The following is a 25985-nucleotide window of genomic DNA, read 5'->3' as shown; positions in this document are numbered from 1 at the left end:
TATAATCTAAAACAGAGAAAAGATGGCATTTAAAAAAAAAAAAAAACACCCAGTGATAATAATTGATATAAATTGGGAAAAATTGAACACATTTTTAAGATCTTAACTAACAATTCTTATTCTATAAATGTTTCTTCTGTTTATAAAGCATTCCAGCTTACTAATAAAGCATAACTGATAGAATATGAAAGTCATCATTTGCAACCTCTAATGGATCTAGGCAATGGCATCAATAGCTAACATCTCCCCAAAAGAGACAAGCAGATAAGATGTGCCTGTCAATGGAAGTAACACCCCCATCTAATGGAGTATACTTGGAAAATAAATAAACAAATTACACCTGAATCTGAGCAGTCCTCAGGGTCTAATTACCAGTTTGCTGGGGATGTAGGTGATGACAAACTACCTATCACAGAGGATGCAATCTGCACACCCAAACTAGAACCACAGGACAACTGACCCCATTTCTCCAAAATGTAAATTGCAAAGGGAAAAAAAGAGGAAGGGAAAACCTACTTTAAAAAGACTCGAAATATATCAGCCAATTGCAGTGTATGGAATCTATATGGATCATATGTCAAACAATCTTTTAAATAAATTTTATGAAACAGACAATATTGAACACAATGGATATTTGATGACAATCATTACCAACTTTATTTTAGATATGTTAATGTATTGTGATTTTGTTCAATCCTCATTTTTTAGATGCATACTAAAAATATTTATAGATGAATTATATTAACTGTAGAATTTGCTTCAAAATAATGTAAAATTTTGGGATAGGTGGGTGGGGAATAAAGAGGATACTTTGTTAAGGAAAAAATCCAAAACTTGAAAATAAACAAAAAGACAACTGATCACTAAATTTCAATTTCAAAGTCACTCTGGAAATTATCTAAAAAAAAGCCTACACATGGATTATCCAATTACCTAGGAGTATATACCTTTATCTTGCTTATTCTTTACTAGTCATTTTACAACTCAATAAGGGTAGCAGTTAACTGGTAGAAAACTAATAGTAATATAATTGATTCTTGTTTGATAACAAATAAATAGTCCTATAGAAATGTAGATCAATTTTGTCCCATCAAAAGTTAGTTTTAGTCATTTTACTTTAACATTCTTCCAGTCTCATATACACTTCGCTCTTTGATTCTCTTTGAACAGCTTAACATCCCAGTTTCTTATCTTATTATCAGGTTAATAAATCTTTGACATGTTTATTTTATATTCCCATGAGATTCATGTTTTTATCTTTTTGAAACTTATACTGTGTCAATGAGACAAGGTTGGCGAATAATTAATCATTGCTGAAGCTAGGTGATGAACACATGGGAAAACGTTATAATATCCTCTCCTATGTTTGTTAGAAATTTATCATAAAGCTTTTTAAAATTCTAAACTTAAAATGTGACCAGCTGGTTTCATGCACAAAAATTATTAAAATCCACTCAGAACATTGTCTGAATATCTAATTTTGGCAAGAATCATTTAAAATCTTTAAATATAATGTGTTAATCCTTAGAGTGAAAAACACTTACTTTTGTTTAAAAAATGAAATAAAATTAGTAACTATCAAAGTACTCAATTAGTGGTAATGGTAAACTTCAATATTGCTTATGATAATTACTTTTGTTTCTGTGAAATTGTGTAATATTATGCAATGACCTCATTGGAAAAATTTACCAAATGATTTAAGGATTAATCTTTTTTGCTTTTCTTTAATATGTATATTTTATTGATTATGCTATTATAGTTGTTTCATTTTTTTCTCCCCTTTATTCCCCTATGCCCAGCAACCCCCTTCCCACCAACACTCCCACCCCTCTTAGTTCATGTCCATGGTTCATACATAAAAGTTCTTTGGCTTCTCCATTTCCTATGCTATTCTTAACATCCCCCTGTCTATTTTGTACCTACCATATATGCTTCTTATTCCCTGTACCTTTCCTCCATTCTCCTCCCTCACCCTCCCCTCTGATAACCCTCCATGTGCTCTCCATTTCTGTGATTCTGTTCCTGTTCTAGTTGTTTGCTTACTTTGTTTTTCTTTTTGTTCTGTTTTAGGTTCAGTTGTTGATAGTTGTGAGTTTGTTGTCATTTTACTGCTGATAGTTTTTGATCTTCTTCTTTCTCTTAGATAAGTCCCTTTAACATTTCATATACTAAGGGCTTGGTGATGATGAACTCCTTTAACTTGACCTTATCTGGGAAGCACTTTATCTGCCCTTGCATCCTAAATGATAGTTTTGCTGGATAGAGTAATCTTGCCTTTCATGACTTTGAATGCTTCTTTCCAGCCCCTTCTTGCCTGCAAGATTTCTTTTAAGAAATCAGGTGATAGTCTTATGGGAACTCCATCGTAGGTAACTGTCTCTTTTTCTCCTGCTGCTTTTAAGATTCTCTCCTTATCTTTGATCTTGGGTAACGTAACTATGATGTGCCTTGGTGTGCGCTTCATTGGGTCCAACGTCTTTGGGACTCTCTGACCTTCCTAGACTTCCTGTAAGTCTACTTCCTTCCTCAGACTGGGGAAGTTCTCTTTCATTATTTTTTCAAATAAACTTTCAATTTCTCGCTTTTCCTCTTCTCCTTCTGGCACCCCTATGATTCGGATGTTGGAATGTTTGAAGTTGTCCTAGAGGTTCCTAAGCCTCTCCATTTTTTTAAACTCTTGTTTCTTCATTCTGTTCTGCTTGAATGTTTATCTCTTCCTTCTGCTCCAAATCGTTGATTTGAGTCCCAGTTTCCTTCTCTTCAATGTTGATTCCCTGTGTATTTTGCTTTATTTCACTTTGCATAGCCTTAACTTTATCTTCCATTTCATGACCATATTCAACCATTTCTGTGAGCAGTCTGATTACCAGTGTTTTGAACTCCGCATCTGATATGCTGGCTATCTGTTCATCGCTTAGTTCTATTTTTGGAGTTTTGATCTGTTCTTTCATTTGGGCCATATTTCTTTGTCACAGCATGACTGTTACACTGGAAGGAGTGCAGCCTTAGGTATTCACCAGGGCAGGGTAATGCAGCGGCTGCATTGTGACGCTGTATGTGGGGGAGGGGTCAGAGAGGGCACAGTGCCTCTTGCTCAGCTCTCGGCCAGCTTTCAGTCACTTCCCCTGCTACTCACAAGCAAATTGGGCCCTTCTAATGCTGATTCCCAGGTGGGCGGGTTTGTGTACTTTCTAGGACCTCATTGGTCTCTCTAACAGACTCTCTTGTGAGGCTGGGAGTTTCTCCTGCTGCTGCATCCCCCACAGGTTTTGCAGCCAGAGGTTTTGAGGCTTTCTTTTCCCACACTGGAACTCAGGATTGCACTGTCTGTCTTGATCCCCAGCTGTTCCTCCTGGTTTATCTGCTTGCGAACGTGGGACTCCTCATCTGCCAGCCCCTTACCATGAGTCCTCTGTGCTCTGGATGCCTGTCTCCACCCCTCCTACTGGTCTGGGTGAATGTTTCTTCTTTAACTCCTTGGTTGTCAGACTTCCATATGGTTCATATTCTGGCGGTTCTGATTATTTTTTGTTTTTAAATTTGTTGTTGTCCTTCTTTTGTTTGTGCAAGGAAGCAAAGTATATCTACCTATGCCTTCATCTTTGCTGGAAGTCTCCTCAGGATTAGTCTTGAGATAAAAGTTAAGATTTCCAAAATCAGAGATGAAGGCTGAGAATACAGAGCTCAGATGCAATAAGGTCACTGAACTTTTAGAGAAATAAGCAAACTGGAAACTACACATGTGTTTGGAAATTTATAGGAATTTTTAATGGTATAATATTCACTATATTAAATACTATATCAAAATATCAAATATTTCCCTTTCTGATTTCCTTTTTAAACTAATTTTCCATTATATTTTATATAAAAACTGATTCATCTATTAGTACGAAATCTATTTTCTATTAAGGGATTATATAGTTAATGTTTCTACTTCAATATTTTCTTCCTATTTAAAAAAAAAAATCAGAGTTCAACCTAAATTCTTTTTTGTCTAAAAATATTGAAAGTGTAAGTTGTAATTAGCTGATTCAGGTTTGGTGTTATGAAAAGGGGGTTTATAGCTTGAAGCAAATCTTTGTTGTGTGTATATGTGCATTTTTGTAAATCCCACCAGATGTTCAAAGGGATTGGTGATTTTTTAAAAATTGACATCACTTATAACATGTTGGGAAAAGCCCTGCCTGCTTTCAGGGACTGTGGTCCCACCGAGAGGTGAGAGAGCCTCAGGCTGGAAATAATCAAGGAGGCCTTGGAAAAACAGGCCACTGAGGAGACGAAACCTGTCCCCCAGGCAGGGGCACAGCCTCAGCCCCCCTCACATCACCCTGCTTGGCCCTGTGATGGTCGGTAGTTGATGATGGGTAATATTCCTCACGAGGAGGGACGACCTAAGACAGACACGATTGGTATGGGCAGCAGACAAGGACTTGGGGGACATGGAGGAAGGGCAAAAAGGTCTGCACCCCTCAGCTGGGTTTTGATATGGCTAGGAGTCCTCATTCTATCTGAAAGAAGTCTCTTTATCTCTTGGCATCTCTGCCCCACCCATCTGGCTCAGGCTTGAAACAATACTAAAGGCAGGAACAGACCTAAACAGGATGGGGCGGTTCCCAGGGGAAAATCAGGTCTAGAAGTAAGTTCCTTGAAGCATGCTTTGTTCTTCCCTTAAAAGCTATGATAACCAGCTCATACTGGCAAGAAAAATTTTCATTATTCATAGACCCTGACCCGAGGCAGATCTCTTGTGTTCCTTCAATTGTTATCTATGAACTCTATTTGCTTCCTGCAAATGTAGTTTTTGACATTGATTGATGTGCTTTGCATCCATATCCTTGTGCATATGATTCTCAATAAAAGCTTTTGGGCGTGGGAGCTCAGGGCCTTCTCCACTAGAGGGAAGAGCCCTGTCCCCTCTCCTGGCAAACAGAGAAGTGTTTGCAACAACTAGTGTTTATTCCCCCATCCATGACAACCTCAGGGTGGGCTCTGTGGGATTCAGAGCCCCGCTCCCTCCCCAGCTGGCTCTGGACAGTAATCATTAGATCTAGGAGCACCTCTTGCAGCGCTCCCCACAAGAACATGGAAAGCAGGTGGAATCGGGAGTTGAATAACCTGGTTTTTAATCTTGACTTTGCATTAACTCCTGAGGGTCCTCAATAAATAATTTAACCACCCAGGATGCAGTTGTTCCAACAATAATATTGGTTTAACAAACTGATATTTGAGCCAAATAACCTCTTTCATGATGTTTTATCCATAGAATCTTCCAGCTGGTATCTCAAACCACAGGTATGTCTAGCATAGTCATTGGACTGAAAAAGACCTTGCCTTAAGAGACAAATATGAACTTCTAATCTTTCTCTTCTTCCTTGTAATATCTATGTTATTAGCTTGCTTCCTCTGTAGCACGCAAACCACATTTCTTCCCGCAGTAAACACAGCTTGTCTTTTTTTCTATGTGGAGTCCTTCTCCGTCTTGTTTTAATTTTTGAAGCTTTAGGGTCACTAGTCTCACAGAGGTAAAATGGATTGGCATCCTCACTGACCTTGGCAAACACTCTTGTAGTCTGCACAGCAGTCCTTCCTCTGCAAACAGTCGTCCGAGCAAGAGCAAAGGCTGGACTCTAGCCTCTTCTCCCCACAACGAAATGTATTGCATGTCCATATTCGAGCTGCAAAAATCACATGATTTGGTTTTGAACATTTAACTTATTTTAAGAATCCAATACAAATATTTATAAGTTTCCTGCATTTCTCCTTGTATTATTGCACACTCAATTTCTCGGTTAACTTGCATTAATAAATGAGAATATGTACTACAAATGCAGTCTACTACTGAGGAGAAGCAATTTACTACTTTTCCTCATTTGGTGTGGGTGACAAAGAGAACTGCAGCTTTAAAAGCTATAACTCTGGTCTACTTAACACATACACTCCTGAGTTTGGAGAAAATCTGAACACTGGCCCTATTTGCACCAAAAGATAGGAGCTTCTGATGGTGAAGAACTATGAACACTTGAGTGACTGTTGTCACCCAAGAGCTGTTTTGCCAGCTTTGTCTGAGGACAGGCAGCAAGGAAGAGCCATGACAACAAAAGTAACAGGAGCACAGTCAGGTCTGTGAGAACATAGGCAGGTCATTGGATCTCCCAGCTGAGAGTGACAGAAATGGTAGATCAATGCCTCACCCTGCCACTGGTATTCTTGCAGGCTAAACACTAATGTTTGAGATAGTTTGAATAAATCCCAATGCTAAAAACAACGTGAAGCTGGACTGAGGCTGCTTCCTAGTGGCACCTGCTAGGAAACAGTAACTAAAATCAGTATCAGCCCTGGGCTTAGACAAATATGTTGAATAGGTGACTGCTGTGAGCTTCCTTCAGCACTGAGTTCTCCACTCCCTATAACATAGAAAGAAAAGGTCTTTGGAGATTAAGTGAAGGGAATACAAATCTTATCTATATGAGGCTATTCCTCCCCCTCTTGCTCTTTTCCAAGAGCATAACATAAGGAGCCCCACACCCCTCCCATGCCTACTCCCCCCACCCCTAGCTGGGAACCTGGTCCACAACCCAGACCTGTGCCACAACCCAGGCCTGTGTCCTGACTGGGAATGGAACTGGTGACCAGTGCTCAATCCACTGAGCCACACCAGCCAGGTCAAGAGATTCTAATCTTCTCTCCTCCTGGAACCACTAGACCCACCTCCGCTTAACCCAATTTCTTAGGAAATTAAACATTGTAACTATGTCTTCTACCTAGAGAAGAGTATTTTTCTCAAGTTGTGTTTTGTGAAGCACTGGCAAAAGAATTCCAAGAATCATCAGCTTTCCATGTAAGTCTTATGCACCCTAAGATCTGAGAATGACTACAAATGAAACTAAGTACAATGATTAAGTTAAGTCATGGCAAAACTCCATGGAAACTTACATAATTATACAACATTTCACCTACTGGAAACCTCAACCTCAGTTAACTAAAGTGTGGATTCTGTGCTTATCACTGTAAAGGGGGAAGAGATAATAATAGACCCTCTATACAAGATGTTATGGGTTGAATTGTGACAATCACCCCCCAAAAAGTTTAAGTTCTAACCCCCATGACTATGAATGTGATCTTACTTGAAAAGGATCTTTGCAGATAATCAAGTTAAAATGAGGTCATGAGGGTGGGCCCTAAACTAGTTTGACTAATAAGAAAGAACCAACCCTGTCAACACCTAGATCTTGAACTTTTAGTCTCCAGGACGGTGAGAAAAATGAATTTCTGTTGTTTAAGCAACCCAGTCTGTGGCACTTTGTTATGGTGGCCCTAGCAAACTAATATACAAGGTGTATGGTAAACATTTGGACATGCATTAATGATAGCACAACCAACATGATAATAAACTTATTCTTGGAATTCATACTTGATTCCACACAGGTGTCTTCAAAATCCCAGCAGCAGTCGCCTCGGTTTTTACATCCCCCATCACACCGGCAGCCATCCAGTGCTCTATATGAAGAATCAAAGCATTTTTTCCTGCAGCTGCCTGTGGAGTGAAGAAAATACGGAAACCAATGCTTAGGATCTCACAGCTAGATGGTAGAGTGCATAGGTAGATGATAAAAGCACACTGGTACCTAGAGTAGGCTAAGACAGACAGACAAATAGAGAATTTTTCTTGTATGATCTCTCAGTACAGTGATAAATAATGAGTGACAAATAATGAATGATTTTTCCCAGGACCCCAGAGAGGTTCTAGACTTGGAGACACCAAGTTCTATTAGGTGAGGGTAGGAGGGACAATCAAAGGTTGAATATAGTGGAACTGATTGAAAATCAGATATAAAGCAGTGACTACCACCCCACCTGCCACTGCAGAGTAGAAGGATCATAACCTGGAGCATTTTAGGAGGAGCAGATTTTATCACAGAGACAGTAAACATAGAGGATGGCTATGATGAGAAAAGATGAGTAAACCTTACTCTTCAATGTGAACAGATAGTTACCAGACATTTGAGGCATAAAAAGACAAAGACCAAAACAACAAGGGAAAAAAAAGAAAGAAAAAGCTTAATTGAAAGAAAACAATGCAGGAAGCATAAGAGTTAAACATGCCCCCTCCCCGCCCCCAACACATATATACAACTAATAATGGGATCCTCAGAAAAGAGAAGATATTGCATCCATGAAATAAGAAAGAAAGATACAGTTTTTAAAAAAAGAAATAACATTCAGGGAGGTCTTGGAAATAAAAACGTAGGAGCAGTCATAAAATAAAATCCAATAGAAAAGTGTGGCAGGCAGATTTATGGTTCCTAAAAAGATTCCATGCCCTAATTTCTGAGACCATGAATGCGTTGCTTTAGATGGCAAAGTGATTTTGCAGATTTAATTAAGGCTACTACTTAGTTGACCATAAAAAAAAAAGTAGTGCCAAAAAAGGAAAACAAAGAATATGGAGATGATGTTACTAAAAAAAGTCATATTAAAAAATTTCCCATAATGGAAAAATTTTCAAAATTGCTCACTACATTTTCCAGGGCAAAACTCACACCAAGGGATCAACAGGAATAAAGAGAACTTGAAAACTCCTAGAGAAAGTTTATGAACAATTTATGAAGGATCACAAGTCAGAATGGTATCAACTTTCTTAAAAGCAACACTGGAAGCTAGAAGACAGGAAACTAATGTCTTCAAATTTCTGGAGGGAATTATTTTCATCTCAGAATTCAATATCTAGCCAAACGATCAAGTGTTAAGATGATGAAAGTCTTTAGGAAGCTGCTTGAAGGATGTTCTTTAGCAAAATGAGGAAGTTAAATGAGAGAGAGAGAGAGAGAGACCCAAAAATTGTAAGATCCAGTACAATGTAGAGGACACGGAAACACCAATCATAGTATACCAAACAAAACAAGAGAACAACCAATACAGATTGGAGCAGCAAGACAAAGAAACAAAAATTAAAATAAAAGATATCACTCTATATCCAACTTTACATTGTCAAAAATGAGAGAGGCAGATAATTGCAAGGGTCATTTGGGATTCATGGTGAAGGTAAGGTAGGCTAGAAAGCAATCTTCTGGGACTATTTACCAAAGTTAAATGTAAACCTTAAGACGCAGGAATTCCATTCTTGAGTACATGACAAAGCAAACCTCACACAGGTCAGTAAGAGAACATAAAGAATTTTTGTAGTATTAAGAAATTAAAGCCAACCTGGTTTTCAGCACTTGGAGAGATCATAGGTCAAATGGCATGCTGGATACATGTCAAAGAGTACTAAGAGGTAAGCCAATAGATGTATATGAATAGATGTATGCATAGCAATTTAGATCAATCTTTAAAAATGTTCAGTAAAAAGGTAAGAAAAAATGTTTATATACCATTTACACAAAAGGCCTTTACATTTTTACATTCACTCTCCTCTTTTGAAACATTTTCCATACTTGGCTTCCAGGAAACAACAATCATATGACTTTCCTCCAATATTCCTGGCCACTTCTTAGTCTTGTATTTTCCCCTCATTTCCCCAGTCCTTTAAGGTTAGTGTACTCCAGTCACATTGCTTTAAATCCCACATATGGTGCTGATAACCACCACATTGTATGTCCATCCAGGACTTCCCCTCTAAAGCTAGCCCCATATATCCAACTATCTTCTTGACTTCTCTACCTGGACATTTAGTAGACATTTCGAATTTAACATATCCAAAACTGAGCTCCTAATTAGTCTCCCCAAACCAACTTCTTCTACAATCTTCCCCAACCTAATTATGAAAATGCCATTATTTTCAGACATTCATGCCAGAAATCTGTAGGTCACTCTTTTTTAAAAAAATTTTTAAAAATATGTTCACTGATTTTAGAGAGACAGGAACGGAGAGAAAGAAACATCAATCAGTTGCCTCCCATATGTGGGAGTATGAACGGGGGGTTGAACCTACAACCTAGGAATGAGGGGGGACCCAAAAAAATAGTTATCTTCTGGAGGGTGGGCCCCTTATGGTACAGGCTTCCCCCACTAGGCGACTTTTCTAGGAACCCATCTATTCCAGTGTGCCAGCGGGCATTGTTGTGAGAGGCTGCATTAGGCTTCAGTGAATTTTTTGAAGACTCTTTCAGCATGTTTGCTCATTTTATGATGGGTGATTTATGAGCGCACCTGCCCACACTTTGCTGAGTGTTCAACAGTTTTAGAGCAGAAATGGCTTGACCTCTGTGCCCCACCGTCCTTAGTCACGGGATCTCACCGCAAGCAACTTTTGTTGTTGTTGTTGTTTCCCTCGATAAAATAATGCCCTCAAAGGGAAACATTTTGCCAATGTGGAAGAAGTGAAACAAAAAACTTAAGAAGCACTAAAAGGCATCAAAGTAAATGACTTCAAAAACTGTTTTGAGCAGTGGAAAAAATATCTTGATAGATGTATTGCATCAAATGGAGGCTACTTTGAAGGTGATTGAAGTTTAAATATGTAAGAATAAGTACACAATTTTTTATAAATAAATTCTGGGGGGATTTTTGGGTCCCCCCTCATGTGTGCCCTGACTGGGAATCAAACCCACAAATTTTTGGTGCATTGGATGACATTCCAACCAACTGAGCCACACCAGCCAGGGCTTAAAGCCATTCTTGAGTCTTCTCTTTCTCACCCTATATCCAGTCTGTCAATAAAATCTATCCACCACATCAAAAAATGTTCAGAATCTAACTGCATCTCACCAGTTACACACTATCATCTTAGTCCAAGACATAAAGCTTATGTGTGTTATCACAATTATTTCCTAATTGGTCTCTCTTCTTCCCATTGTTTCACTCTGCCATTTGTTAATAATATAGCAGCCTAAGTAGTAATATTGAAAAGCAAACTGCAGCATGTCATGCCTCCGCCTAAGACCTCCAATCACTTCCCATCACACTCAGAATGAAAACTGAAGATCATACTTTGACCTACCCACCTTTCTTTGACCTGGCTCCTCTTTGGTTGATCTCATTTTCACTACCCTTCTTCTAGTCCTCTTAAGTTCTAGCTCACTGTTCTTGCTATTCTTGAAGTTAAACGTGCCAGGCAATCTCCTGCTTTAGGTTTTTGCCCTTGTTATTTTCTTTCGCCTGGAATGTTCTTACACAAAATATCCTGGTTCATGCTCATTTCCTTCAGCTCTTTACTCAGAAGTTATGTCACACACACACCCCACCCCACCCCACCCTGATTCAATAATCCACACTCCTCTTTAAAAGTTTTTTTATTCCTTAGCACTTTCCCTCTACTATTATATATATATTGCTTATTCATATTCTTATTGTCTGTCTTCCCTGCTAGGAAGTACACTCTCTGAAGGATTTTTGTTTCTTTATCACTGTATTAGAACTACATTAATTAGAATAGTACCTAGATTTATATTAACTAGAATAATATCTAGCCCATAGTCAGTGCTCAAGCATTAAAGAATAAGTGAAAAAAAAGTACATGCACATAAAACAATAAATTTGTAAAACACATACAAACTCAAAGTAGAAAAGCTACTTTAAAAATTCACACTAGAGAAAAATATATTGCCCGTAAAAAGCGGGTTAACTAGAGCAAAGAATGTTGAAAACGATCCAGGGTTAAGGATTCGGAGACAATTGTGGTAGATGCATGAGAGGATAAGCACATTAAGAACAAAAGTGCGGAGGGGCTGGAGTTCAATACCAATGCCCTGGGCTGGAGGGGAAGGGAGTGACGCCAGGTCAGGGCTGACAGACTGAGAGAAGAGAAACGAATGCAGAACAATTACTTTGGGAAGCCAGCCAGTAGGAGTAGTACTAACGGAAGGAAGAAAGTCAAAGAGCTGGAGATTTCATTCAGAGATTAGTATGTGCCTCTTGCCATTCAATGTAATTTGTGGGATAAAATAACCAAGAAATCATGCCCACCTGTGTGCTCTAATATCCGAATCCTGCTGCGAAAATGGCCTGCCGACATTTGTTAGATTAACACGGGCGCTGGGATTGGAAACACAGCAGGCAAGTGACCAAGAAAAAAGGGTAATTTTGTAGGTAATGTCCACCTTTTCAGTTCCACTGTGTTTTCATGTTACCTTAGGGGTACTGAGTGTTGGTTAGTTCTCAAGTGAAAACAATGGGAAAATTGTCAGTTGACTTCACCAAGAATCCCCCTCAGAGAGAGGTGATAAGACTTGCTCCACAGTAGTCATACTAGAAATGAGTCAACCAAATTAAAATAAAAAGATTTACAAATTATCTATCATTTCACTTTGTACTTCCCTTTAGTAAAATAACCAAAACAATACGTAGTCACATAAATGGATTATTCACAGTTCTTACTAATGAGATATAGCAAAAAGATGTGAGGTGTTTTGATATTTTGGGAAATGTATCTTTTATTTTTTTCTTTGCTTCTTATGGGAAAAAAAAACAAAAAACTGTGAAGCTTTTATTCTGCACTACATTTCAGGAATATGGCGCTGCCTAACCAAAAAATCTTGAGATTTCAGGGAAAGAGTAATACTCCTGTGACATCAAGAGGCAGGAGAAGTAGCAGGAGGTCCTGGAAAGGGAGCAATAGAGACCTGAGGCCCAGCTGATTATCAGATATTCATGATTAGAGTAGGAATTGGGTCAGGGGTCTTTAATCCAGTTATCAAAGTCCTCTAAGGAAGGTAAGGAAAAGTGAGGATAAAATACCGAATGACGTGTATGACTCTCAAAGGAGCAGAGGCGTGAGGGTGAAGAGTAAAGTCCAGAAATGACAGCAAATAATGCTTAATCACAGAGATGGGCTCCTGGTAAGTAGAGTTAGAAGAGGGAGAGCCTAGTAGAAGGGCACTACTTGTAGGAGAGAGAGGGAGGAGGGCGCAAGTTTTCACAGGGGAAGGTGAGGAGAAAGAAGAAATTAAGAAATATTTTGAGAAAACACTGAGGGGTATACCTTGCTCATCTAGTTGCCTGAGTCCAAGTTTCAGGCCTAATCCAAGTGTCACAATCACCAACAAAGCGAGAAGAACCTATTACAAAAAATGAAAAGTGACCTTTACAATTTAAAACGATATATACAAAGATCCAGATAACTGCTTCCCTCCACAAATTTTAAGGCCATACAGTGTTCTGGTTATGCATAATACCAGATCCAACAATGACAGAGGCACATAATTTTATATAATGCCAGACAATAAGAAAGGTTTGGGAAAACATATTATTACAGATCTTTAAGTTTAAATACATTAGTCCCTTTTAGCTGAATCCTAAATTGAATTAAACACATGAAACCATGGAAGCCATCTACCTTTGCTCATTTTTTTTTCTTAACTAGACAACTGTTTGAAGGTCATTTATCTAAAGAAAACCTTCCAAAACTGTGAAGTCTTTAACTACCTCGTTCTTACGTGCAGTCTCCCCCTCATTGTCAGTTCAGAAGAAAATGAGAATATTTAACATATGTAACATAGTGTCCAAAAAATTAGCTGATATATAATCTGCTTTGATTTGCAGCTCAAACAAAAGTGATGTAGTGTAACTTGGAAGCTATATGACCAAAGATTGTGCGTACCATTCAGTATCACCATTGCTGACAAAGCTCTTCAATGAAGTGGACTTTATGCTAGGACTAGTGTCAAACTGTGGTATAATTAAAGAGAATTCTTCCCTCTCACTTCTTTCCCCATCTACTAAATCCAATGATAAGCAAATTGGATGAGAGTCTGAATACTATATATTGCCATAAAGAATATGAATGCAACAGATGCACAGATCACATAGGAAGTATCTTACAATCCCAATGGCCTTTGCTATAGTTTTTGTGTTTTTTTATAAATCACTTTCATGAAAAAAAAACAAACAAACAAACCCTACATCAAAATTTGCTTCACCAATGAAGACCTACATAAACTATTGGATTTTTGTCTGTTTGCATTCTAAAAATCGACTGAAAAATTAATATATCTAGTGAAAATAATTCTCATATTAAGTCCCAAGTTCACCCAAAGGTCAGTAACCTTCCTGCCGGTGTTCATTTATTGCAAACGATGGAGAGGAAAAGGTGAACAGAAACATTTATTAAATAACATCATTAGCACTTAGTACATTGTTATGATGCTCAAAAGCCACTGGGGTCAAGACCGAGACTACTACAAGGAAATAAAACACTGGGAAGCTTTCCTATGATAAACCTCATGCACCATAGATTTACAAGTTGATATATTTCTGTGTACATCTTATCTTTAGTCCTTGGCAGTTCAAACTTACTGGAAAAATAAGCAACATCTAGCTGACTTTGTACTTGCTCTATATATTTATGGCTTTCCCTCTGCATTGCTCTGTAAGCTCCTTGATAGTAAGAAGGGTTTTTTTTTAATCTCATATAATTATTTACTCTAAATATGTAATTCTGAATAAGCACCTTGATACTGAGATGCCTATGTATGTCAAACTATCTCATGCTATCTACAAAGTGCAAAGGGGACTCCAAAAATCACTGAGAATCCAACACTGGGCTTCAGCTTGGCTGACTAAAGAGTGCTGTAAACATAGTAGATACCTTTAAAAAAATGTTAATGAAATGTTAAAATTTGGAAACATTAGGGTACCTTTGAAATTATGATTATAAAGTATTGAGCTTCTAGCATATGTACTAATAAACCTCTAGAAGGATACAAAGGTATATAAATGATGCCTAAGTTTTACTCCCAAGGAGTTTATCATTGCCTGAATGTAACAGATATGATAAATATAACGAATGGCATATGAGCTAAAAGGAGTTTCTGCAAAGTTCCCAGAAGGATAGTAAGTATAAAAGAACTTCACTATTTACTTCACTATAACCACTGGGTTCAATGCTTATACACATTGTCTTATTTATTCCTAGAAACAATGCTTGAGTGACAGAGAATGGTGGTGACATTGACTCAAGTAAGGACTTTGGGAAAAAACACAGCAGCAGGATAAGTGTGGGGAAATTATGCGGTAGGTTTTGGCTTGAGGTACTGGTTGAGGGGCCAGCAAGTAGGCACTTGAAATTATGAGACAGAAACTCAGGGAGAGCTCAGAGCAAGGTACTTGGAATTGTCAGTTCAGAATATGCCTCTTAAAAAGAGAAAGGATGAGATCATCTGAAGATCTTCAGATATGACTTGGTGAAAGACTGTTTTGAATTGAAAAGAAAGATGTCAACCAAGAATGCAGATAAGGAGAAAAGTCATAAAAATGGGAATTTTAATGCCATCATAGAAACAGAAGGAGAGAATAATTCAAAATGAGAAAACTCTCAGCAATATCTATGTATTGTTGTCATAAAGACTGGAGCAGGACAGGGGAGGACCAACTTTCAAAGGGTAACTTCAGTATAGTGAAAGCAAAACTGGACAACAAGGAATGGTTGAGGACTGAAAAAAACAAAGCAATAGAAAGCGCGCCTCTTTTCCTGAACGTTTGATGGTAGAAAGAAAAGAGTGTAATAAAATCAAGAAAAGGGTTTTTTTGTTGTTGTTGTAGTTGTTTTTTTGTTTGTTTTGTTTTTAGGACAGAGAAAAACAAGAAAAAGAAAATATGGAAAAGAGATGAATTCTAGGAGGGAAATAAAACAGGGTAAAATCAAGAGTCCAACAAAGGATATAAGATACAGTGATTTTAATTTCTCTCTTTCTGGTCTTAAAATATTCATGCAACAAAAGATCAACTTGGGAAGTAATTGTAACCATACTAAAAGAAATGCTGCAAAGTGTTCTGGCGCAGACCCGGACTTTTCACGTTGATAAAATATTCATCGTTATTGCTCAAATTTTTTTACTAGTAAAATGTGAATTACACTATTAACTGCCTTAGAGTTGTTATAAAACTGAACAGTTACTTATAACTGTATATTTAAATAGTAACACAAACAAGTATGAAGAGAGTGTACATTTAACATTTGACACAAAGCTACCATAAACTAAAATAAAAAATAAGCTGTACTTACAATACAAATTATTTTATATTTCTTAAGAGTGCTCTTCTTAACAGTTTCTTCCTCTGGTGAAGTCATCAGAGAATCCATTGGTTTTTAGCTGCATAAACCTGTTTTAGCAGTGACAGATTACTCCTTCCTTTCTCCAGGCTGGCAAAGAGAAACTGCAGCAGTTTCTCAGCTGCAGTTAATACGTGGCTGACTTATTAACTCTTTGGGAGGATCACAGACCTTTAGTGATTGGACAATCAAGAGGGAAGAAAAAAGTTGTAATAACATCGCTGTAGAGATGAGAATGTGTATGTCCAGCACATTGTAGATAACTTGTGCTTTCTCTCTTTTTGGTTTATACTAAAAACACAAAACAAAAAACCCCCTTACAGATACTCCAGGGAGTTTAAATATTTACATACACTCTATGTCATAGTTGAAAACTAACATTAAAAAATGTGCTTTAACCATAGTAATAATTCCAACTCTACTATACCAATGCAAAGTACTTAATTATGGGATAATTATATGTTGTGTTTTATATTATTCACAATTTGACATGTTTTATACATATTATCTCTTGTCAAACTTAACAATATCCCTTACCAACATTTTATCCTTATATTATTAATGAGTAAAGTAAGACTCTGGTTATTTAAATTTTGTATCTTATTTATCCCAAATCAAGTATTTACTCAATTAACTCTCCATAGCCAAAGCTCTTTTTATTAACCACTTAAACAGATGATTTTCTTACATTTATAGAATCATGTACTTGCTACCAGCAAAATGACGAGACTTCAGTTCTTGTCTTCTTGAAGGAAAGATTTCAGTCAAGAGAAAAGTGCAGTAAAGCAAGAATTTATTGGCTGCTGCAAAAGCACACTCACAACAGTGAAACAAGAAAGGGCTTAGCATAGAAAAAATAACAGGAGAGCCTAGGCTGGACTATTTTAGCTCACTGGGAAGACAGAGAAAAGAGGGCCTTGGAGACAGGTTCAGGGTGTTAGCCCAGGACAAGCTGCCACTGCCTGCTGCTCCCCTGGTTGCAAGTCTTGTGGGGTGCCTTAGTAGAGTTTAGGAGGTGCCTGCCTGTGGGGGAAGAAAAGGAAAAAGGGAAAGGCAAGAGCATGCTACCCAGAGGGAGAGTGGGCTCTGGGTCCTTTGCCCTCTGGGTTTTATCTCTCTTGCAGGTGGGAATCTTAGGGGAGGTCTCAGAGGAGGTCTCAGGGGAGAGTTTCAGCAGACTATTCATCAGCTTTCCAGCATTTCAGGGCTGTGGTCTCCACTGATCATCAGCAGCAGGGCAGAGGGACATTAGTCATCACAGCTGAGCCTGAAGCAGCCATAGTGTTGCTTGTGTGGCTTCGCCAATTTTCTGATCCTGGAGCTAAACTACATCTGAGGCCTAGAAGTTATCTCTAAGGAGGAAAGGTCAGGAGGTATAAACTGCATGGCCAGTGATATGAAAGGTCAGTGGGTCCAAACCACACGATCAGTGATATGCCAGGGGAGAAAATGTTACCTTAGTGGTTGCTTCCCCAGTGTTGCCCCTTGCTAGGCACCTGGGGCTTTCCACCCTGGGGACCTTCTGTACCTGGTCCGTCATCTTTGCTCTGCTCATGTATGTCTAACTGCTTACAACATACTTATGATGAAAGAAGCTAAATTAATAGCAATGAAGCCAAAGAGAGTTATAGTAAATGGTGGCTGTGAAGTTCTTATAGTTTAAGTTCTTACAGTTTAAATGACCCAAAGGGAGTAATTGTCAATGTAATTTATTATCTCCCACACTACCAGCATCCCTCACCCCACTTAAACATACCCACCCACACACACACACAAAATACTAAATAAGACCGTTGTGGGCCTCTGATAGTTTTATCTCTGCAACTTATAAGTTCATTGACTCTTGACAACAAATTCTTTAAGATGATCTCATATTATTTGTAAATTACTAAGTTTTGAATATTATAATGGAGAAATACCTTAGTCCTTCAGGTCCTGAAATGAGTAAACCTCAGGGAATCTACCTAAGGTACAGTAGAAATGTTGGCATTGCCCAGTCTCTAGTCATATTTTCTGCTATTGCAGTTCCCATCACTGAACCCTAAATCCCAACTTATTTTAAGTATCTCAAATCTGAGAAACATTCCTACCTGTTCACCTGAGCATTGGACACCAGCCAAATCCGCACCCTTCATGCAATTTAGACTTTGGAATAGATTGCCTGTGTCATGTGGATTTGAGCTTATACTTTCGAAGTTACCTGAACCTTGGAAACTTCATGATTCCTTTCCCCTTAACTTTAGAACAATCTGTACCTTCTGGGTTCTGAAACCTTCACTGTGCATACTTTAATGCTTTATTGCCAAGAACACCTGTGCTCTGCAAGGCAGCTACTGTTACATTACATCCCCCACTAATCATAAATATTTTTCATATTTTATAAGGTCCCTGTGTCCGCAGAATTCAAGAAACTTTTGTAAGTCACAGAAAAATCACTTGTTGCTATCTCAGGAAAGCCCAAGGGGACTGCCACCATCTACTTTCTTAAGTTTCATCAACCTGTCCTTCCTGGTTCTAGCACTAAAGCCAGGTGGTAATTGGGCAAGCCAGATGGGGAAAGTTCAGAGGAAGTAGACACCTGGAGAAGGGTGGTGGAGGTGAGGCTGATACTAGGCTCAAGTCCAGCAGCAGGAAAGAGTCCAACAAAGCATGGAGAGCTCAAATGACATGGTAGGGTTGGGTAGGCAGGTGGCCAACTACAATACAGGGCCCATCATAGGAAAAAGGCAGAAAAACCTACAGGGAGATTGATGAGCATGTTCTGCAAGCAGAACACTAACCAGGAAAGCAGTTGGTATAGGAAGAACAGATGCTAGTCCTTGACAAGGGGAGATCCAATATTGAAGCTGAGTCTAGAGCTAGCTGCCTTGGTGGGCGAGGTTTTAGCAATGACAAATCCAAGCCTAGAGGTAATGGTATATAGAAAGAGATGAGGCAAAATCTCAGTACGGACTATAGGATTCAAGTTTTTGAAATTGAAATATAAATTAAGTGTCTCAGTTATTAGACATCCAAATGATAGAGTTAATGCTTATGTGTTGGTATCAGTTATTTTGCAGTATCTATGTATGTGAAAAACATTTTCCAAGATGAGATATGTAATATCTCATTTTTAATGAGCACAGATGAAATTTATAATCAACATGGAGAAAGGGAACAGTAATTTAGACCCTCAGAGAAAACATTATTCCCAAAACTTATTGGGGGGAGATACTCTACTTTTATATTTTGAATTTTATCAATAAAAACTTATGAAAATTTGTTTTCTCTCTTACTATATAAGTACACACATTTTTGACTTCATACATATACCTATATAATACCTTTGTGTTGCCTCTTGGCCCATAAAGCTTAAAAGATTTACTAACTGGCCCTTTGTAGTGGATCCCTGATCTATCCCCTTAATTCTTTCAAGTTTCAAAGCCTGGCAACTACTAAACTTAACCAAAGAAACCCGCATTAGCTTGTCACTTCAACCACACATTAGCACCTCTAATGGTTCAGACAGTCCGAACCTGACCTGATGCCTCCTGTGGCATTACAGTCAACACTTCCAGGGCCATGGGCCTTGGAGGGCTACTTCTCTTACTTGCCATCAAGTGCAGCAATCTGCCCAACTAGTGTTAGAATTCTAGCAACCATCTTTTGTTCACTTCAAAACTCAGAAATATTTTTATTTCCAAAAGTTTCCTAGACTCTAGCAGACTCTTCTTGTTTTCAATGTTCTGAAGTGGGCCCCATTCATGATTCAAATTCTAGAGATCTTTCCAGAAGAGACATTCTAAAACCAGAGTGCCAGCATGCTACTTGAGTTCTCCAAGGCTGGGCCTTTGTAAGTGCCAGTTCATGAAGGTATAGGCTGCGGGTTCATTTTACTTCTTGAACCCTGGCAGAAACTGGGTTATTTGCCAAAACATTGCAAACCATCTCCCTGCAACACACACACACACACACACACACACACACACACACACACACACACATTGCATCCCCTCTGCCAGGTCAGCACCATAGAGGCCAGGACTAGGTTAGCTTGGGCTTGCCATTTTGTTCCAGTGTCTAGCACAATGGCCAGCATCTAGAAGACATTCAATGAGCACTTGCTGAATAACCTTGGAGCTCTAAGTCTACCACATAAACATCTAGTGAAACAAATTGTTATAAATTATAATAACCTTACAGGGATAACTTTGTATGTGATCTAAATCTTTCTTTACCTCCAATATTTCAGAAATAGCTATTTCCTCAAAGGAAGCCTTTCCTGTGAAGTAATGGGACTTTAGATGCCTTTATTCAATCCAAAGTAACACATAATAAGTGGGTACCACCAAGCCCCAGACTTTATGTCAGGTGTTTGGAAATGCAAAAATGTTCAGTTTCCGTATCTTCTCTAAACAGCTTTAGTCTGATAGAAGAAACAGATATTTTTAACCACAATACTATGTGATATGGGCTATACTAGTGAAAATAATGAAGTACTAGGGGAATGCAGTAGAAAATAATAAAATTTTCTAAGAGGATTCAGAAAGGTACTTATAGTAGTTTCTAGGGTTGCCATAATAAGGTATCCAAGATACGGTGGCTTAAATAACATAAATTTATTTTCTCACAGTTCTGGAGGCTAGAAGTCCAAGATCAAGGGCTAGTTTCTTCTAAGGCCTCCATGCTCGACTTGCAAATGGCTGCCTTCTCCTTTGTCTTCACATGGTTGTCTCCATGTGCATTAACCTGCCTCGTGTCTATCTCTGTCACAATTTTCTCTTCTGATAAATGTCAGCCATCTTAGATTAGGACCTCATTTTAACCTAATGACCTTTTTAAAGACTCTGCTTCCAAATACAGTCACATTCTGGGACACTGGTGGTTAGGAATTTGACATATGAATTTGAGGGGAACAAGTCAGCCCACAGCAGTACTTTAAGAGGTAGCATTTTATTTTTTAAACTGTCACTATTTATTACCATTTGAGCTACATTCTCTACAACTTCAGCAGCATTTTATTTTTTTATTAATTGATTTTAGAGAGAGAGGAAGGGGGAGAGAGAGAAACATTGATTTGTTGTTCCACTTATTTATGCATTCGTTGGTTGATTCTTGTATGTGCCCTGAAAGGGGATCAAACCCACAACCTTGGCGTATTGAGACAACACTCTAACCAACTGAGCCACCTGGCCAGGGATACAGCAGCCTTTTAAAGAGACACTGTGTGTGCCTACAATGGGAAAACAAAATGTCTTGCTACGTCAGAAATAACAGCCACAGTTTAATTGCACAATATTAAGGAGAGTCCGTTGTACGTATGGCCTCCTTTTTTAGCAACATGGACAGCTTACATGTAAGGATCAGTATGATGAAAGTAACGATAAAGGAATAATTTTTACAGAAGTAAAATACAACCTCCTGAAAAAATTATGGTTTCTACTAGACAGGGCAGTTAGAAAATGTTCACATTTTTGAGCAGGGGAAGCATGAGTCTCATCTCTCATGGCAATTGTGCTTACAGCACCATCTTTGTCAAGTTACACGCACTTGCATGAATAGGCTTCAAAGAAACGTCTGTGAAACACTTGAAATTATGCACAAACTTTATTTGCATATATGTGCATGTATATGTGTGTATATATATATATATATGCATATGTATGTTTTCTATAAGGCTTACGTCAGAATCTCAAAGGCAAAGAGACAGCACTTCTTTGATACAACATGACTTATAGAGCATAACATATGTTTAACTTGAATATAATAGTGGGAAATGAGATAAATCCAAACTGAAAGATATCCTGAAAAAAAAATTGGTGTGGAACCTTCAAAAATGTCAATTTTATGAAAAGTGGGAGAAAGAAAGGGTTAGTGAACTGCTCTGACTCAAGGAGAACAGAGACCTAATGACTAAATGCAATGCAAGAGCCTTAATTGGATCTTTGATGGAAGACAAAAAATGATAAATGAAGGATGTTATTGGGACAGTTGAAGAAATGTGAGTATGACTATCTTTTACATGGTAGTGTTGTATTGTTTAATTTCTTGGCTGTGATAAGTGCACCATGGTTATGAAAGTCAGGTTTTATATGCATAACTTTCAGAAGGCACATGGTGAAATATTTAGGGGTGAAGTTATCTGTAAATAAGTCTCAAATCGTTCACATAGAGGTTTGATTAGTAGAGAGAAGGAGGATGGAGGGAAAGAAGAAAGAGAGAAGAGACAAAGAAAGAGCAAATGTAAAATATTTAAAATATGTGTGCTGATTATAAAATTCTTGCAATTTTTCTCTAGGTTTAAATTTTTTCAAAAGAAAGATTGGGAAGAAAGAAACAGTCATTTTAAGGAAGTTAATAGAAAATATGCATTCTTCCATCTCCAAACAAGAGAGTAAATTGAGGAAGAGGAAGTCATGAAACTGAGCTAACAAAAGATGTGTATAGCAGAGAAGAAAGAGAATGGCCAGATGCTATTCCTGGGCAGTAGCTGGGAGGTAGATTTGGAAAGCAGCCAGTCCAGACAGGCAGAGAAAGGCAGAGATTCCAGGATGGATATCCCCAAGAGGAAGACAAAACAGGTGAATTCTTTGTGTGCCTGAACTTCCTGAGAGGAAATTAACACCTCAGGCAGAGGTTTCCAGATGAATTAGCAATAGACACATTCAAAACGAAGCAAAGGAAAAACCATTAGACAATTTTTAACTCCAAAAACAAAATAAAAAGTTTGACAGAAAAGGAAAATGGAATCACAAGGTACTGTGTTGCTAATGCGTGAATAATAGCTATAGGGTCAAAACAATAAGTAGTCTGTAATTACCTAACCAATACATTTTGATACATGGGTAAGATTGGGATGCAGGAAATGTGAGGGATATCTAGGAACACTGAGTACTCATTTTTTCATAGTAAGATGTATTGACATAAGAAATATTCAAACCTGTAGAGAATTTTTATAAGTTTATTTGAGCCAAAAATGACAATTTCCGGAAACAAGATCTAAAATGTTGCAGAAATTACAGTTTTGTAATTTCTCTTATGCATTTGAAATTAAGAAGGGAACATTAGGAAGATTATATGAAGGTGGGAGAAAGCAAGGCAGGAATTGGATTACATGGGTCTGTGCTTTCTTAAGGGTGGTTACTGCCTTTAGGGGTATTGCTACTGGCATTTCAAAGGTGTGTTGACCCAGCAGCAAAGGAACGCTGAACAGGGATGGCTTAAAAACCTTTCACTAAAGCCCTGGCTGGGTGGTTCAGCTGGTTGGAGCACTATCCCATATACCAAAATTGTCGTGGGTTCAATTTCCAGTTTGAGCACATGCTTGCATTGGATGTTCATCATTAATGGTTTCTCTCTCTCTTTCTCTCTCTCTCTCCCCATTCCTTCCTGTCTCTCTAAACCCAATAAACATATTCTCAGGTGAGTATTTAAATAAATAAATAAACAAACGAACAAATAAATAAAACTTTTCACTAACAAATTGAACAAGAAGAATGGCCAGAGCTTGCTTAAATCCTTTCACTAAATAAGTTATAGGCCTGGGGTATGACTATCCACCATGACCTGCCTGGTTAGGAATTTATTATCAGATCATCCTATGAGGTTACTTTCCATAAAACACCATTTTTGTTCACAGTGCCCCTTTGTGGTTAAAAAAAATAAAAAATAAAAATAACCAGTCCTGGGTGGTGTCGCTCTGTGCATTGAGTGCCGGCCTGCAAACCAAAAGGCCGCTGACCAGTCAGAGCACGTGCCTGGGTTGCAGGCCAGGTCCCCAGCTGAGGGCATGTGAGAGGCAACCAGTCCATGATTGTCTCCCTCTCTTTTTCTCTCCCTTCCCCTCTCTCTAAAAAATAAATAAATAAAATCTTTAAAAATAATAATAACCTGAATAATACATTGATAGTCAGCCTTGTGGTAAGAGAGTGTGGTGTCACAGCTCTAGGAGGGCCCATTCCTAGGAAGTCTCAGTGACTTGGTCTCGTTGACCCCTGGGGGAGGGGTCTGTGTTGAGGCTGAATTTCTCCCAGGAAGGTAAGTGAAGGTAAACGGGTGGTAGTCAGGTCTTATGGCCTTTATTGCAAAAAAACACTCTGGATTTTTTTTGCCTTATAAACTATCATGATCTGAATTTTGCTGCCTTCTCATTTTTTTGTATTTGGCATCTAGTATAACATTTACATAAGCCGTGAAGTTATTTTAAACATGTTCAGCAATCATAAATGGTTGGACTATATAGAAAAGCCCAATACAAAAGTAATATTATGATGAATATCATTAGCAACAGTTAAAGAAAAAAAAATGAAAGTATATTCTGAGTTCAGTATGTCAATGCAAAACACATTGAAACCTGTAAGAATTTTTATGAGCTTATCTGAACCAAACTGAGGACAACTGCTGGGAAGCAAAACTTCAACGGATTGAGAAAATTCTCCATAACAATGGCAGTTTTGCACCTTATTTTATACATTACAATAAAAAAAAGAAGACATATTGTAAGTGGGTTACAAGAAATCCATTGATGACAGATTAGGGAGGTGGGAGAAAGCAAAGTGAAAAAAACCTCTGGAATTGAATAAAAAGTAAAATGATAGACACATGCTTCTTTTACATAGGTGGTACAGGATAGTTAACAGCCAACAATTACCATGATGCAAACAATGAGGGGTGAGGGGGATTATTTTGTTACTCCAAAGGCATGTTATCAGTTATGTTATCCTATATACAAAAGACGGATAGGTAATGATTGACATTTGCTAGGGGAAAACACTGCCCTAGGACATAACTACCAGCCAAGAATTGCTTTTAGTTAAAATGTACTAATTTCAAACCATCCTCAGTGGTTACTTTAGGTGTCTGAGTACAAACGCAGTAAGGCTGCCCACACAGGCCCCCCCTGAATATGTGGCCCCTTTCGTCCACAAACATCCATCCATGGCTATATAAGCCTTGTCAGTGCCTTGGGCTAGCTGTCCACCTCCGTTGGTGGTTACTTTTCCTCAAGGAGACTTTGAAGTTCCTAGACAGGGGTCAAAGTCCATTTGTGGATGGGCGCCTGATAACATCCCTTCCAAGAAGGTTGAAGAGTGTCTTTTATTTGATGTCGTTTCCAAAAATCAATATCTAAAGTCTTTGTCTCTTGGGAGCTCACTGTGAGAGGAAGCAGTTCCCAAACTGACATTTTCGACTTTAGCAGAACTTGGCAAGGGTGTAAGATATCTCCTTTCAATAATGTCAGCTCATAAGTTGCTTCATCTAAGTCCAGCTTAAATGCACTGTGATGTATAAAGGGAAGCGAAATCTGAAAAACGGAAGCCAGGGACCCGGGAAGAACTAGTGGTCACCTTGGTTTCCCAGGGCCCCAACTATGCATTTAATTTACAACCATGGTTTACCCATACAATTTACCCTAGAAGTTTTCCTCCATATATTGAGATTTTAACCCTTAAAATCTTAGTGTCTAATACAAACTAAGAACTAATCAATCAACATGGTTGGGCTTGGAAATTTTATAACCCCTAGAAACATTTTTCATAGGTGTAAAAGTCAATTACTAACATGCAAACTTAAGCTAGCTTTTATTTACTAGGGATTAATCTTAGATCATGTGAACTTGAAAAGCATTTGAGTTAGTTTCTGCATTTCTGAGAATTTGAGAATACCCTATCCTTACAAGCACTCGCCTTTAAATTAGTTTTAACAATACTATCCAGAGGTAGGGAATTATCTCGCACTTACAACATACATATACAGACATACACAGACAGACAAAAACAGAAGAGTTGGATCCAAATTTTGTTTTGGAAGCATTTACAAATTTATATGTGTCCTTGACGAGTCAAGTTCCAAATGACCTTCCTCTTTTTAAATTGAGGACAGACATATTTAATTCCACAAAGAATTCAATTTGGTTGACACCTAAAAGATATCATAGGTTGATCCATTTATCTAAATCCTTTTACTTCTAGCTTTGGAGAGGAAGCCTTTTAAATTCTAAAATAGTCTCTAAGACTTT

The 25985-nt window shown here is 38.1% G+C and overlaps 1 protein-coding gene across 1 annotated transcript in view; it reads right to left on the bottom strand.

Moving 5' to 3' along the window:
* Positions 1-16145, bottom strand: part of ENPP3 (ectonucleotide pyrophosphatase/phosphodiesterase 3) — an 84068-nt gene extending 67923 nt beyond the window's left edge. Inside the window, exons 1-4 of the mRNA XM_054569975.1 lie at positions 15941-16145; positions 12920-12995; positions 7412-7534; positions 5550-5675 (exon numbers count right to left, since the gene is read on the bottom strand). Coding sequence (XP_054425950.1) covers positions 5550-5675; positions 7412-7534; positions 12920-12995; positions 15941-16018 — 403 coding nt within the window. The 5' untranslated portion in view covers positions 16019-16145. The remainder of the gene's footprint in view (positions 1-5549; positions 5676-7411; positions 7535-12919; positions 12996-15940) is intronic.
* Between the last annotated feature and the right edge of the window lie 9840 nt (positions 16146-25985).

Source organism: Pteronotus mesoamericanus, unplaced genomic scaffold (genome assembly GCF_021234165.1).
Source record: "Pteronotus mesoamericanus isolate MK-2021 breed Mesoamerican mustached bat unplaced genomic scaffold, CSHL_Meso_final contig_20, whole genome shotgun sequence".
NCBI classification, from domain to species: domain Eukaryota; kingdom Metazoa; phylum Chordata; class Mammalia; order Chiroptera; family Mormoopidae; genus Pteronotus; species Pteronotus mesoamericanus.
Note: the sequence above shows the minus strand (reverse complement) of the source record. Positions and strands in the feature narration are given on the sequence as shown.